The sequence below is a fragment of the Dermacentor andersoni genome, chromosome 6 (genome assembly GCF_023375885.2).
Source record: "Dermacentor andersoni chromosome 6, qqDerAnde1_hic_scaffold, whole genome shotgun sequence".
Taxonomy (NCBI): domain Eukaryota; kingdom Metazoa; phylum Arthropoda; class Arachnida; order Ixodida; family Ixodidae; genus Dermacentor; species Dermacentor andersoni.
This window is the reverse complement of record NC_092819.1, coordinates 50,655,467-50,671,019: the sequence shown is the minus strand read 5'-3', so window position 1 is coordinate 50,671,019 and position 15,553 is coordinate 50,655,467. Positions and strand designations below refer to the sequence as shown.

The following is a 15,553-nucleotide window of genomic DNA, read 5'->3' as shown; positions in this document are numbered from 1 at the left end:
GACTACACAATGCACCAGTCAAAGTATTTTGAAATACAGCTGGCTATTCAGTGGACCTTCGTTGGTTGCCGCTGAGCTTGCTCCTTGGCCAAGTACAAAAGTGATGTAATCACATTGTTTACTTTAAGCTCTGGCATACACAGGTGGCCTACAATTTGAACTGTATTGATTCAATTGCAAAAGTGTTCCAAAATTGCCAAAGCAAAATGCACAGGATCCAGCTACAAAAGAAGCTTGCTGTAGACATGTACCACTTTTTACTCACTGCTACAATTGTGGAGATACAAGCTGGTTGGTAACCAGGTACAAATTGGTAACCAGGTACAAATTGAAGAATAGAAACAATGCAGTATATGACAGGCACAAATCACATTGCTAGTGCGTCTACAGTAATGGCTGGACAGACGGTTAAAGTAGCCATTTTCAAATTAAGCTGAAAACGTAAATGATCTTAGGTGCCTAGCATGGGAAAGCCTGCAAGCAGGGTTGCAGGTTGACTTGCACAAAACGCTGTTGCACACAACTACGTCAACTACTGAGCCTAAGCTAACTGTATTAATCAAGAATGTTACAAAATGAAATTCTACACTAGCTACATGATTAATTAATGTGCACGTCAGCGAAATAAACCTTCTTTCCTCCATTCTTCAAGAGTAACATTGTTTGGCACCATAAAGAAATATTGCAGCACACCACTGCACTTGCACATACAAACACCAGCACCAAATGTAATGGCAGCAGATCGCAATCCCTCCGGTAAAAGGTTCAGAAATGCTTACAAATTCCCGTCCAGCATAAGGCAACTGTACAAACAGGTTACCCATTGCCATCTGAACTTGCTTTGCACTTATATTAAATCATTATCAGTTGGATACCCAAGTGCATAACTTTTTGATTATGCATGATAAAATGACGTTTGCAATTATAAAGTTGCAGACCATAAGAGTGAACTAAAGATAAAACCTCCAGAGAGAAACTGCTGCAGTCGAGCAACTCTACGAGGAAAAAATAATTGCCCCCTGGTTCTATTGTGAACTGTGCAGTATGCTACCTTTGCAACGAAGTGACCTGTATAACGAACGATTTCGAAGGCCCCAAGCACTAAGTCGTTCGACTGTACTACAACAATATTTGCTGTGGAAGTCTAAATGAAGCACACAATATGTCATGCGACGACTGGTTAGCTGAAATCTCGCAATGGCAGGAGGTTGTAGATGAACCCACATGGGCACACACAACATGCAACGAAGTCTAAAGTGTGGGGTGTTTTAATCAAACATCCACTTCATAGACTTGCAACATCCATGCGTTTACCTCATTGCCTAAAAAATGTTTTTGATGTGAATGTTCCTTCCAACAGTTGTGCCCCATTCAGTTGTGCCCCATCCGTTTTGCCAATTTAAGGCCATTGTCTAGAAATGATTCCATTATGTGTTTTGTTAACATGTGATTGCCTGTTAATTTTCTTCCGCATCGTGCTAATAATGTAGAGGTTGTAGAAGTTTTGCATTGTCTACTACTCGGAAATCACTGATGGGGATGTACGGTGCTATGTCCTAGCCACATCAAGCAAGTGCTTATTTATCACAGCATAAATAACAAATAAAGGCCTACAGATTAATGTTTGATCACCAAATACCTGGTTTATACAAGAACGCCACCTTTTTTGCAATGAATAAGAAATGTTGAGGCCGAATTGCACTAACTGCTGACAGTTTACATTTGAGCACGTACAGCTGCGTACCTCTGGAAGGGCTGGTTCTGCGCTTATGAAATGGCTGCGTGACACACTTTCTCACGTTAATGTTTGTTTTTGCTCACATTGTGCGCTCTGCTCTCGACAATGACAGCATACTTATTTTGGGACCCCAATTGAGCTCTACTTTAATTTTTGCCACTACTGTCCCTTTAATCAGTTGAACAATTAATGTGTAACTGTACCCTCATGCAACATACAACTGAGCATGATAGTAATGCAATGTCAAGCAGCCCTTAAATTCTTTTCTAAAGTCGGCTCAGTGTTCTCCGAGCCACTGAAAATCCATTGGCATCTTTCGACGTCCAACTCGTGAAGTGATGCACAAACTTATTACAAACTGCAGATCTTAGACCTCTTCTCAAGTTTCTTCTATTGGGCCTTGGCTTACTCCTGATCCCTTAATTTCTAAAAGACAGCACTACGATCGTGGCAGCGGCAACATAAAGTGTGGTTCAAGTGCCTTTGTGCTCGGTCAGCTCCATGTAGTGTTGCAATGACATTTGCCGAGCGCAGCACGCTTGCTCCTTGTCCACAAGCGCGGGCCATTAAATGGTAGGAACTTACAAATTTGTTCAACACTCGTACGAGCAGCAGTATTAGGTTCACGACTGATAGTGCTTGTCTCTCTTATGGCAGACTCTGGCTGAATCCTGGCTGGGGAGATTTCTTTTGTGTGTGTGTGTGTGCAATGCGTGTTTGATATTGCACACGAAGCTGTTTTACATCTACAAAAACTGCAGAATTGAGCATGAATTAGTACACAAATCATCCTCTAAGAGGAAAATATTTTTTCATTGCGATTATTGTCCATGCCTCTTTTTTCTTATTATTTGTACTTCTCCCTTCCCCTTTTCCGACCATTCCAAGCTCGCGCATGTGCCGGAGCAAAACCCAAGGTGCCAAGTTAGGCCTACAAGCCTATGCGGACTGATACGGTCCAATTTTTCACTGTGAACATGAATATTATTATTACCTTAATTCACTTAAACCATTCAATACAACAATCCCATCTGTAAAGTCAACTGCCTACTCAATTGGCAAGCATCAGCGACGGAGGCTCAGTGGCCATGATGATGTGCTGCTGAGAGTGGTCGCGGAGGCCACAATCCAACGGGGGCAAAATGCAAAACTGCTTGTGTCTCATGCATTACGTACATATTACAAGAACCTCAGGTGGTCAAAATTATTTCGGAGCCCCCCACTACAGCGTCTCCATAATCATATTGTGGATTTAGCACACAAAACAACTTTACAACCAGTTTTATGAAGCGGCTTTTGATGTGAACCAGGTCGGTGCCAATTTGTACATTCTGTCAAAGAATGGCAGCATATGGGCCAATAATTGAGGGCAAAATGAATGGAAAATGAAATGGCTTCTTACAGTAGCGCCCCCTGAATACCAAACGTTGGCTAGTTTATTACCTTTTGTGTCTAATGAATGTCCTTTCATCAGCCGTTTTTGGCTGTTCTGTCTGTACGCTGAAGAGCCCCATGTTGCCAGATAAAAAAAAGCTTGAATTAACCGAAATCCTTCCCCGACAACCAAACTGAGATTTCCTGAATTAACCTGTATTTTAAGCTATACAAACTTGAATTATCGTGAGCTACCTGTAACCCTACAAAGCCTGATGCTGCATGTGAATTTGAGACTGCCCTACACGCATGTAAATTTACTTTGCCACAAGTCGAATAAATATATTTATTTTTGTACACGCACATAGGCATGCTGGTTTCAGCAAGAACTTGGCATCACTGATAGAAAGAAAAAAATGAAATTGATGGCAATTGAAAACGGGCACAACATGACCATGAAGAAGAAAAGGAAACGAGTTCTACGATAAGTGAGAAGCACTGCACAGACAATATGATGTTTTTTATACAGGAGTTAGGTGAAATGATTGAAATGCTGATGACAACATACAGAACAAACACTGAACAGAATGTGTGTGTTGCTTACAAACAGTACATATTAAAATGAACTATTACAGAAGACAGGTGGACTAGTTGGTGCTTATTACAGACACTAACGTTCTGTCCCGTGTGCTTCTCGCTGTCATCCTATTATTTTTTTCGCGAGTTAGTGATGTTTCAAGTCGGAAAATAAGCTAGTTTAACTGTTCATTACGACACATGATTATTTGTGAAAAAAGAAAATGTGTGTGTGTATATATATATATATATATATAAACAAGAAAAGTCAGTGGATAAGCTAAAATATAAAACAGATTATCAGTGCACCTGGCCACTGACCAATGTAAAAAAAAGAAAAAAGTTTGGTGTTCCAGGATCCATTGTGTAAGTACAACAGCATCAGGCCACTGACCAATGTAAAAAAATAAAGTTTGGTGTTCCAGGATCCATTGTGTAAGTACAACAGCATCCTGTTGTACTAATAATGCTTTTACCTGACCAGACGGCGTTCCGTCGAACTCTTGATTACAAAACAACAGATCATACAAGAAATGTGTTCCACATAAGGTGAACATGGTTGCCTCCTCATCATACTGTGTGTACAAGTCACTGCTTGATGTCTTGGCACATGGAAAGCCTCAAGATCAAAACAAAAAAACATAGCAGTGAACAGACCAGGCACACATAATGACTTCAAATCAAAGTGCGCAAGGAGCACTTAATCTTCCAGCTTGCGCTTGGGCTTTTTGGGATTCCTGGAACGACTCTTGGCCTTGCACAGGGGACAGATGGGTGCGTTGCGATGGATCTGCTGGTGACAAGACAGGCATGCCTGTAAACAGAAAACGAGATGTAAACAAGTAAGGGTGCCCCTAACAATAACCTCTTCAGGCGCCAATCAATTATGTTCATTGAAAATTAGGTGTCACAGCATTTCTTGCAACTTTAGAATCGTGAAAGGCACATGGCTGTAAAGTCGGTTAAGAATTTTCAATTCTTCCGTGAGTTTTCTAACTCTCACACAATGGGGACTCCAAGCAAGCACCCTCTAAAGTAAGGTCAGATATGATGAAAACATAGTATATTTTGTGCCTCTGGCATACTTCGAGCCCGTGTCATGACATATTGACACCAAGAGCAAGCATTCGGCTGTCTGTGTGCCTTCCAACTTGTTTTACATAAACATTTTACACATTCAGATTTGTAGCACAGGTCCGATCAAAGATATCATGAGAAGCCAACAAAGACACAAAGGAAAACATAGGGGAAATTACTTGTGCTTACTAATTGTATTAAAGAAATGATAAATTAATGGCAATGAAAGTGATTCCTCCCCATCTGGTGCTGGGAGGAATCAAACCCGTGTCACATACAGCTGAACCCGGATATACTGAATACGAAGGGGATCACAAAAAATTTCAATATACAGGTAATTCGATATATAAAATAAAAATATTATGCAGACGTTTTCAAGGGGCTTATACAGCTCTTCATTCTACACAATAATTTGACATACGTGGGTTTGCTATATCCGGATTAGACTGTATGTTTAGACGATTTTGTCTGAATACCATATACTCACACATGCGCCGTGCGTGGACTACGATTCGGTGCTGCTAGATGACGCAGCGTTTTCAGTGGGAAGCACGGAAGAGGGGCTCGGCCGCATGCATTCCTCATGCATGGCACACCTCAGCGGTGGCAACATAGTGTGTCACTAAACTGGTTCAACGCTAATCGTAATTATGTTGCCACTCATTGTGGGATGGGTTCTGCCAGAATTTTCTACCGGTACTATCTTCCACAAAGTGCAGCCAGGGCAGTACTTGCCTTCATAGGTGGTGGCTGTTGGCGGAAGGCCGAGGGCTGCGGGCGTTCGGCGAGAGCCTTGCTCCTCCCCGGCTGCTGCATCTGCTGCACCGCCGCGGCCAGGGAAGGGGGCAGGGCTGCTTCGGTCATGTCGCTCTGGTGCCACTCGGTCTTCTGCTTCTCGAAAAACCTGCACACACACCGCCAACACCAAACTGAGTCAAAAGTCTCCCCCAGCCCCAACCTCCAGCAGACCCTGAATGACGGCTTGTCACAGTGTAGTACAGATGAAAAAGCAAGAACATTAGTGGAAAGATTGAATAACAAATCGAACTCTTTATTGGGCGAACTTGTGCTCGGGTAGCAAAATCCATATTCAAATGGCAATAACAGCAGCGAGTGATTTTAAATGTAGAAAAAGAATGTTCCATTTAGGCCATCAATTTTCTTTCTTTCAAAAATGGCCTTGAAAATAGCAAAATTTCAGAAATCCTAAGTATTAAGTACAGAACTTTTGCTATAACATTTCACCACCGAGTTTGATGTCGTGGGTTTAATGCTGGCTGCTGCAGCTGTATTTCAGTGGGGGCAAAATGCAAAAATACTCATGAATTTAGACTTAGGTGCACAGCAAAAAACCCTTGGAGGTCAAAATTAATCCGAAGTTTTCCTCCACAACGTGCCTCATAGTCAGATCAAGGTTCTGGCACATAAAGCCCCAGAACTTTTACAACTCTGTTACTCGGCAATAAAATAAAGTATAACAATTCTGTAAACTGAACCAAATGATACATCTAAACCACGAAAAATTGATGTATTATACGCTGCTCTGAAATATACCACAAATTTGTGAGTAGGACTTTTGCAAAACCATCATAAACATTGTAAAAATCTAATGTCAGCTGTAAATTCATGTCACAGTTGTCTGTTTCAGATGCTCTAACAGATGCAGTTTACAGAACTGTGATATGTGCTTTTGGCACAGAATTATGGATATGTAAGCTTCGTGCTTCTATTTTTCTGAAACCTGTTAATTTTAGTCAATTTTCATAAAATATTTGAGGTGCTAAGTTAATATCAGCTTCCAAGTGTAGGTAAAATTTAATGTTCTCTCTCAAATTGAGCAAATTTCATTCAGGGTGGTCTAGTGGCTGTCTCATAAAGGCACCTCTCCATTTTACATGTACTTGAATGGGGAAATTGCAGTTAGCCCCGAGCTAAAACTTCCTATAAAACCCCCAAAATTTGATTTGGTCATAGGTCTGCATACTCGCTCACGGGTACACTAACTCACACTTGCCTCACACTCATTTCACAGGCATGAGATAGAGCTTTAGTGAGCGGTGAAGGGTGTGAGTGGACGTGAGTATGAACGTGAGTGGGCACTGGAAAGTGTGAATAGAAGCAATTATGAACACAAGTGAGCGCTGGCAAGTACATGTAGAGAAAATGGGCGTAACAACGTGGATGAGTGCCGAAAAGGGTCTGCACGCATGAGTGTGAGTGAGTACACAGCCTACAAAAAATATTTGTGAGCGACTATGAATGAAGAATGATGGGCGTAACGTTAAGGGATAAGAAGAGAGCAGATTGGGTGAGGGAACAAACACGAGTTAGTGACATCTTAGTGGAAATCAAGAAAAAGAAATGGGCATGGGCAGGGCATGCAATGAGGAGGGAAGATAACCGATGATCATTAAGGGTTACGCACTGTATTCTAAGATAGGGGAAGCGTAGCAGGGGACGACAGAAAGTTAGGCGGGCGGATGAGATTATGAAGTTTGCAGGGACAACATGGCCACAATTAGCACATGACCGGGGTAGTTGGAGAAGTATGGAAGAGGCCTTTGTCCTGCAGAGGGCGTAGCCTGGCTGATGATGAAAAAGCATTGACTTTACTGCCGACCTATGGATTTCGGTACGATTTTGATTTGGCAGCATGTAAAGACTTCACTGACTCTGGCTTGAATGTTTGATCCTCCTCGTGTAGCTCGGGCAGCTTGGAGAGGCCAATCTCCAGCCGGAGCCTGTCGACCAGATCCTTGAGCGGCTTGTACTCGTGGTGCATCTGCTTGGCACCGTCCAGATGCTTGTTCCTGTCTTCCTCGGACTGCTTGATCACTGTCTCCATCTGACATGAGAGAGACGCAGGATTTGTAAGCAAAAGAGAAAACGAGTGCTACCAGCAGAAGACCTGGCAGTAACGACGCAATTTACACAGATAATCTCTTTACTGGTTTGTTGTTGCTTTGTTTGAGTCATATGAGCATTAAACCGAGTTTGTAAACACCTGAAAGCAGGATAAGGAAAGCACAAAATGTCAACAATATTGTCAATCTGCCAATTTAAGAGAGAGTTGGAAAATCTTGTGTGCATCTGGCAAATTTCATAATGGGCAGGGATATAGCATATAGCATGCCAAGACTGGCAAGAAAGCATATTGCAAGGAAAATTGAAGAGCGTTTTGTTCTCACTCAACATGCGAACGTGACTTAAAGGCCAGATTTTCTCAATGCACCACAATCATCCTGTGCAGCATACAAAAAAACACTTTTTACAATAGAAACTGCACATAGAAATGGAGCTATGTTTAAATCCACATAACCTTTAATATTTAAGAATTCATGTTTCATGGACATTCTCATTGGTGCAACTAATCCATTTTGTTTTTAGGCTTGACTTTAGAATAAGCAAATGGTAGCAGCAGAAGACACAATGTACTTTCATTAATGACAATGTAAGATGCAACAAGTAATGGAACGCTGTACAATGGTACTGCATAGGTACCTAGAAGATTTCAAGTTAGTCTGACTTTGTGAGACTTAACCATGCCCAATGCACTGGTGTGCTACCTGCCACAAATTCTCTTTCAGTCAAAATCGCACACATGTGAAATTTCAAAATCATAATTTGAAAGCCTTCTTCTCGGCAGGTATTCTGTAAGAGTCCACCTAATGGACATTTCCATTCCGCCTGCTGCTGAAGTTCCGATTGGCTGGGCTGAGCTGTGCATCTGCGGCAGCAAGGCGCTACAGCCAGTCAGCACTTCAGCAGCAGACGAAATTAACATCTCCACTAGGTGGACTCTTACAGCATACCTCTCCTGCAGAGGAATGTGTGGGGACCTCATGGTGCCATTGAACATAATAAATTGAGCGAAAAGCTACATTAAATGATTACGACAGAAGTGAACTTTAGATTCTCCATGAAATTGAGGGACGAGAGTGATTGAAAAGTAAATCGCAGGCGACGAGAAATCTTTTTATGTGTTGTGCTTCCAAAGTGGTCTCCCCAACACCAAAATAGTCACCTACCACATTGATGTCAGCATGAATCTGCCTCAGCTCTTCAACATGGGCCATCTTTTCTTGAAGCAAGAGTTCCATTTCATGTCTGTATTCTTGGAGGCATCGTTCTTCGCTCTCTGTTGACTCTATCTCACTGCGAAGCCTTGACTTGAGCTTTTCCATCTGAACAGTGCGGGCCCTTGGGGAAAGACAAGTTTCATTCAGAAAAAGGCAACTCATACATCCTACTCATCATTCATTAGTTCAGAAGATTGCAATGCACAAAAAAAATTGTAGTGGAAGAAAGAAAGAAAATGGTGCTTAAAAAATAATATTTTTTTAAGAAATCAAAGTGTGGAAGATCAAAATACTTAAGCTAGCAGCCTGTGTCATGCCCGGAAGGCAGTGTTTTTGTATGACAAAGTTTTTGCTACAAGGAAGCTGACACGCTTCCTTGTAGCAAAAACACTCTCTTCCACATTAATGATGCAGTTAGTTTCCTTTCCCTTATGGCTCAATCTTGAATCAGTTGACTTTTCAGTATCTTCTGTCACTTTTACATGCAATCGCGAGAAGAAAGTCTTTCCATGTTGCTTATTAGGCGAGCCCCGACCAAAACCCCTTCCTGGGTAGGTGCCGTTTCCAGCAGGCAACAATTACGAAGTGTACATATTGTAAGTGTGCTAGCCTCTGAAGTCGACAACAGCACCAGTAACACTTCATGAGTAAGATATACCGGCCAATACGTACGCTTGCATTATGTGCAGTACCTAAAGACGTTTTATTTTCCTCACACGGATGACGCTCTCCAAGCAATCGCAGATGTATGACAGTACGGCCAATCGAAAAGCATCAGAACGACAGGTAAACAAACGCTACTGTTGATTTGAGTAAAGAGTCCATAGGTTGCTGTAGAAAAGAAATTATATGAAATTGCATGCACAAAATTAACGTGAAAAGGGGGAACGCCGTTTGCACGGAAAGAGATGTTGACTAAACAATCTAGTAAACACTCAGCGTTTCACTTGTTTTTCTTTCTTTTTGCTCTGGGTAAACAATGTATTTTCGCTCTGCACATTAAACCGAAAATATGAGCCGCAAATAATAGTAATAATAAGAAGAAGCGTTTACCTTATTTCCTTGAGGCACTCTAGTTTTCCCATGATTGTCGCTTCATCCGTCATGGTCTCTCAGCGCGCAACGATTGTGGGCCGTTGGGCAAGCGTAGACGTTGGTAGGAAATTACGTTTCTCGGTGCGATCAGCATAAAAACTCACGAATATTTGCAACTGTGCCTGCGATACGTCGTACCAGCACGCAGTTAGTGCGACCGCAAGCAGCTCAAGCTTTCCCCTGAAAGCATCGAAGCTACGTCGTCCTGCAAAGTGCGCTTCGCCTCTGAGCGCCCAATAAAGCAAATAACATACAATAAAGAACCAACGTTTTTTTTTCTAAACTCGTTCTCAGAGCAGAAAAATATACTATGACTGCAAGCGCTTATATATTGAATCGGTAAATTCTGGGTGACTTCAAAGACGAACGCAGCAGCGCATGTTGAAGCGCCTCCGGTTTCTGAAACGTTTCTTTTGACCTGGCAACAGCAGCGAAAAGAAAAGGCGCGTAGGCCATCATCATCATCGATTGTAACGCGCGTATTTGGCCGTTGTTGAACAGTCGAAGAGGTCGAGCAGCGTAACGGTGGAATCGCGACTTTCGTGTCGTGTTCCTACCGTTCCTACTTCGAGAATTCGTCCGCATTTGTGAAGAAACAGGCAAGCCGAGTTCGCCCGTTTTCGACGGCTCACTTTTTACTGGCCTGCTACGCATTTCTTTACGTTTCACTACCTTTCCGATGAGGAGTGTGGGGGCTAGTGGCGACTGTTGAGCTTAGCGCATCCGTATTGATTCATGTTGTTCCTTCTAGGAGTAATCGCTCTTCGTTTTGGTGTGTTTCTTCTTCAGCAGTTCCTACAGTCTAGCAAAGATCCAGGATGGCGGAGAACGGCGTCGCCGAGCACCACGAAGACGAATTGGAGGAGGAAGAGGAAGAAGGAGGCTTCCGTGAGTTCTGGACTGCGATTCGCACATCTTTCCATTCGCGATACAGCGAATTCTTAAGAAACACATGTAAATGAAATTGTGCACGCCTCTACCAGCTGCTACTGTTCCACTGTGCCTTCGCAATTTTGTGTGCGGGGCTCGCTGAAAACATTCATGCAGACATGGGCGTAGAGGAGGAGGGTATACCAGGTAGAGCGGTACCACCTTCCCCTCCCCCCCAAACCCCCTCTACACCCCTGCCTGCGCGCCTGACGCCTCTGCACACAGAACTTGCTCAGATAGTTCAACTGCAATACGTGAGTTCATGTTCAATTCTCACCACTACAGGCATAGACGATATCTACGTCCCACCACCGCCGCCAGCATCGTGCACATTTGACCCAACTGGTCCCCGCCTCATGATACAGAAGATTGAGAACATCAATTTCAAATCGTACGCCGGCAAAAGAATTATCGGACCGTTTCACAAGGTGAGCATGTGGGCAGTTTGCTGTGCGGCTTCCCGAAGTGAAATGAATTGAACGAACTGCCTAACATAAATTTCGCTGCAAATGAATGATAGTTGGGAGTCATGACTGCTCTCACCTGATTGACCCCTTGTTTCTGTTAAAATACCAGAAGTAATCTTTGATTTGCTGTGAACTTTCCGAATTTGTGTTCAATACAGAAATGCTAAGTTTCATTGTATCGATTTTCTTGTGCAGAATTTTACAGCCATTGTTGGGCCCAACGGGAGCGGCAAGTCAAATGTTATCGACTCCATGCTCTTTGTCTTCGGCTACCGGGCACAGAAAATTCGGTCCAAGAAAGTTGGTGTGCTCATTCACAACAGCACAAACCACACAAACTTGGACAGCTGCTCTGTGAACGTCTACTTTCAGAAAATCATTGATACGGTATGTTCCAAGATCTCCTGCCCTGACTGTTCTTGCAGTTGCACAGACCAGCAATAAATAGCGCTCGGGTACCAGCACCGAAACATTGTGTGCTTTCTGAAGCACCATAATTCAGTCTACCAAGAGGATCAATCAGTTTTCTTTTGCACATGCTGGGCTTCTGCAGTGCTAGCTGCCATTGTATATAGCGTGAGTGTTCAGGCGTTTTCAAAGGCATGAATACTTGAGGTGGCACTGGCATGTCCAAAGGCATCCGTAGTTCATGTCATTTTTAACATGCTAAGCTAAGGCAAGCAGTAAAACTTGGGCATTTCTTTTTTTCTGTAATGTTCTGTGCCCTCCACAATGAGTCAGCAGATAAGGCATTCACCTGCTGTTTAAGAGGTCATGGTTTTGATACCTGGCTGTGTTGGTTATATTGCAGTGGTGGTGAAACACAAAAGTATTTATGCACTGACAGGTTGATCCACATTAAAAAACAGCAGGCAGTCAGAAAGTAATCTGAAAACAATCCATGGCAGTATCTCCCACAGCCAAAGATTTTGGATATCAAAAATATTAAAATTGACATATATGGCACTGACCTGCGTCTTTTTTTCCTAGCCCATTGCAGAAATAGTGCGAGCTGTACTTGACAAGTTCGGGTTATTCGTTGCTTATTTGTTGCCATGGCTGAATTTTCTTAGAACTGCTCACTAAAATGCTATCGGAAAGTGAGTTACAGCTAATTTTCTTTTCTCTCTCTCTCTGGGTGCCAGATCACAGTAACTACATCGATGTTCTGTCTACCAGTTGAAATGCACTGTGTATGAAAAGTTGTAATAACCACAATATTTGGCACCCTTGCTCACAACACAAAAGTGTGGAATACTGTGTAAATCGTACGTAACTGAAACAGCATTCCAATCATTTGCGAGCCACGTCGCTCGCAGTTGCAGAGTGTGACTACATTTTGAGTTCATAATTTGACTGACGCATGCTGTCAAGTCATAAGAATACTTAACCTTGTTTTGTTATTTTTTCTTTACCCTTTTTTCTGCAGGATGAAAACACCTTCGAAGTGGTTCCAAATTCCGAGTTTGTGGTTGGTAGGACCGCTCACCGTGACAACTCATCCTACTACACGGTGAATGGCCGTCGTTGCACCTACAAGGAGGCCACAAGAACTCTACGCTCTTTTGGAATTGATCTTGACCACAATCGATTCCTGATTCTACAGGTATTTACCTTTGTTTTTTTCCTCTTCTGTGATTCCCTACACGTGCTAGCCTGCTAGTATCATTAACCCCTAAGGGATATTGATTTCTTTATCTTGTCATTTTCTGGCTTATGGCAGGCCCAACTCTCACAGTACCTCTGGTAGTAGGTTATTGCATCATTGCTTTTATTGAATCAGATTATTTGAACTGTTTCCAGACCTACTTCTGGTAGCATATTATGTCAACAAAGTGAGCCATTATGGTAGGTTTTATTTTTTTTTTTCAAAAAGAAAGCAGCCCTTAAGGCATTAAGAAACATACTTGGCAACTTGTATCCAATAGAATAAGCTTTTGGTGCGGTAGCATTCAGGGGTTGTGTGTTAGGTTACATTATGCACATGAATTGTGTCCTGAAAGTCTGACTGGTGTTTCTATCTACTGACACAGCAAGCAAATGCATTTTGGTTGCTTCTTCTCAGTAGATGACTGTCCAATTTACCTTGGAAATAGATGGCAATGCACATTCTGCCTCAAACGTTGCTCATATTCTTGGCAGGCCTGAAAATTCAACTGTCAGTATTTAACATATGCTGCACCTTCCTTCTAATTTCAGGGAGAAGTGGAGCAGATTGCGCTCATGAAGCCAAAGGGGCAGACCGAGCATGACCAAGGAATGCTGGAGTTTCTTGAAGACATCATTGGTAGCTCACGCTACAAGGAGCCTATTGAGCTGCTGAATCAGCGCGTTGAAAAACTTTCAGAAGAAAGAACAGAAAAGGTACGTTGTGTGGATAACACAACCCCAAACTTTGACACAATTGTCACTTGGTCACCTTTTTTTTTTTTTCTGTATTCTAATGAGTACATTCTTGTGGAATGCACATTAAAATCGAGTACAAAACCAAGACTACAATAATGAGAAGATGTCATTGGCATTCAAGATCACTGTAATACAAACCGATCCACACGTCAGCTGCAGCTTGAGGAGCTGCAACATGTTTGTGCCTACTTTCCAAGTTTGTTGAGAGTGCCTCCATTTTCATGTCGTTTACAACACCGTATCAAATGTCATGGGCAGCGCTGAAAATAAAATGTTCTGGACTGTTGCATTTTTCATTTATGCCTGTGAAAATAAGGCCCGTTGCTACTGAGAGCACATTAACATCAAGTAAATACAGCATGCAGTGTGTTTAATGGGAACTGCATAGTGTTATATTAATTTGTTCATTGGGCAGGTATCTGTCATAGGACACAACAGAATCTCATAAATAAGTTTCCAAAAATAAAGGAAAACAAAACTTGGAATCATGAATGTGATTCGTAATCCAAATGGGCTATTTTCAACACCCTCTATTATGATTGTAAAGCTTTGTACGAGATGTGTTGAGATTCTGCAGTACCTTCTGCTATTGTGCACAACACAATAAGTATTCATAGTTGTCGATGCGTGATACAGCTATTGCTCCACTTTGCATGCACAGATGGCTAGCACTCTAGCACTGTGGCATTAGTCTCGTCTTGACTTCCAACACCATGAATGTGTCGTTTTCTAAAATGGCTAATTTCACATTCTTTGCTGTCATATGCACGTTGGCAGCTCAACCGTGTCAAGCTGGTGGAGAAAGACATGGAGGAGCTAAAGGGGGCACGTGACGAAGCTGTCGAGTTCTTAAAGCTTGAAAACGACATTGCTGTGATAGAGAACCAGCTCTTCCAGTTCTACAGGTTAGTACTACACGCATCTGTCCAGGTATTGACACGACAGCATGAAGCGTAGGCAAACACTGCATGATCGCATCCTGTGACAGTTGCTGATGTAAGATGTGTTCAGTGGATGCTGTTGTGGTTTCCAGTGAAAACTAACTAAACCAACTGCTCACGCATGTTTATCACTGTGCTTGCTTATCGAGGGGCTTTAGCTTTGGAGCTCCTATGTAAATGCATAGGACTGGACAAATAGTTTTTGTTTTTGTTAAGAGGGGGGGGCACAGTTACTACACCTGTTTTGATTGTTTGTTGCATTTAAAAGAAGTTAACATCCAGTAACTGTAGAGGGGATTTTTTTATTTATGCCATCAATTTTTAAAGAAATTGTTGAAAATTTCAAAAGTACTCGGCAGCCAAAAAATGAAATTATAATTCTGTAAACTGCACCTAATATAGGCACTACATCTAAAGTGGACTAAATTCATGTATTGTACATTGCTGCGAAATACAGCACTAACTTGCGGGTAGGACTCTTACGAAATCCTCATGAGCATTGTAACAGCTTCACGGAAGGCGTAAATTTCATGTATCAAATTTGTCCGCTTGAGGTGCTCTAACAGATGTGGTTTACAGAACTGCAATATCTGTTTTTGGTGCAATGTTAGAGTTGTAAATTTTGTGTCCTTTCATTTAAGGAATTTATTGGCTTTCTGTAATTCTTGTAAAAGATCCAAGGGCCTAAGTCAAATTTCTTGTTTGTACAGTCACAAGAACTTAGCTTTATCTCTCGAATGCAAGAGATCACAGTTTCCCCATGCTAAAGCTTCCTCTTAATACAGTAAGTGCGCATGCAGTTGCAGCTTAGTAGAGCCAGAATTCGTGTTGAAAAATTATGTTAACACACAGTGGTTGGGTCATCTGCAA

The 15,553-nt window shown here is 42.2% G+C and overlaps 2 protein-coding genes across 3 annotated transcripts in view; one reads left to right on the top strand and one right to left on the bottom strand.

Annotated features, from left to right (window-relative positions):
• Window positions 1–3,444: 3,444 nt before the first annotated feature.
• LOC126522930 (zinc finger C4H2 domain-containing protein) lies at window positions 3,445–10,188 on the bottom strand. The gene is made up of 5 exons (XM_050171778.3): window positions 9,898–10,188; window positions 8,794–8,965; window positions 7,438–7,610; window positions 5,501–5,669; window positions 3,445–4,502 (listed from the first exon to the last, which is right to left on the bottom strand). The coding sequence occupies exons 1-5, from the start codon at window positions 9,948–9,950 to the stop codon at window positions 4,389–4,391; spliced, it is 681 nt and encodes a 226-aa protein (XP_050027735.1). The 5' UTR covers window positions 9,951–10,188; the 3' UTR covers window positions 3,445–4,388.
• Window positions 10,189–10,414: 226 nt separating this feature from the next.
• Window positions 10,415–15,553, top strand: part of glu (structural maintenance of chromosomes 4-like protein gluon) — a 36,905-nt gene continuing 31,766 nt past the window's right edge. Inside the window, exons 1-7 of one of the 2 annotated variants that reach the window (XM_055066615.2) lie at window positions 10,415–10,538; window positions 10,732–10,827; window positions 11,155–11,297; window positions 11,532–11,723; window positions 12,766–12,942; window positions 13,536–13,700; window positions 14,520–14,647. In XM_055066615.2, the coding sequence (XP_054922590.2) occupies window positions 10,758–10,827; window positions 11,155–11,297; window positions 11,532–11,723; window positions 12,766–12,942; window positions 13,536–13,700; window positions 14,520–14,647 (875 nt within the window). In that variant the 5' untranslated portion in view covers window positions 10,415–10,538; window positions 10,732–10,757. Of the gene's footprint in view, window positions 10,539–10,728; window positions 10,828–11,154; window positions 11,298–11,531; window positions 11,724–12,765; window positions 12,943–13,535; window positions 13,701–14,519; window positions 14,648–15,553 lie in introns of both variants that reach the window. The other variant, XM_050171777.3, reaches the window with a different exon arrangement.

Excerpts from the sequence above, each read along its gene's own strand:
- LOC126522930 (XM_050171778.3), bottom strand. The coding sequence starts at position 9,950 with ATGACGGATGAAGCGACAATCATGGGAAAACTAGAGTGCCTCAAGGAA. Across the intron at positions 8,966-9,897 it reads GAGTGCCTCAAGGAAATAAG|GGCCCGCACTGTTCAGATGG; the intron begins GTAAACGCTTCT and ends TCTTTCCCCAAG. Across the intron at positions 5,670-7,437 it reads GATCAAACATTCAAGCCAGA|GTTTTTCGAGAAGCAGAAGA; the intron begins GTCAGTGAAGTC and ends GTGTGTGTGCAG.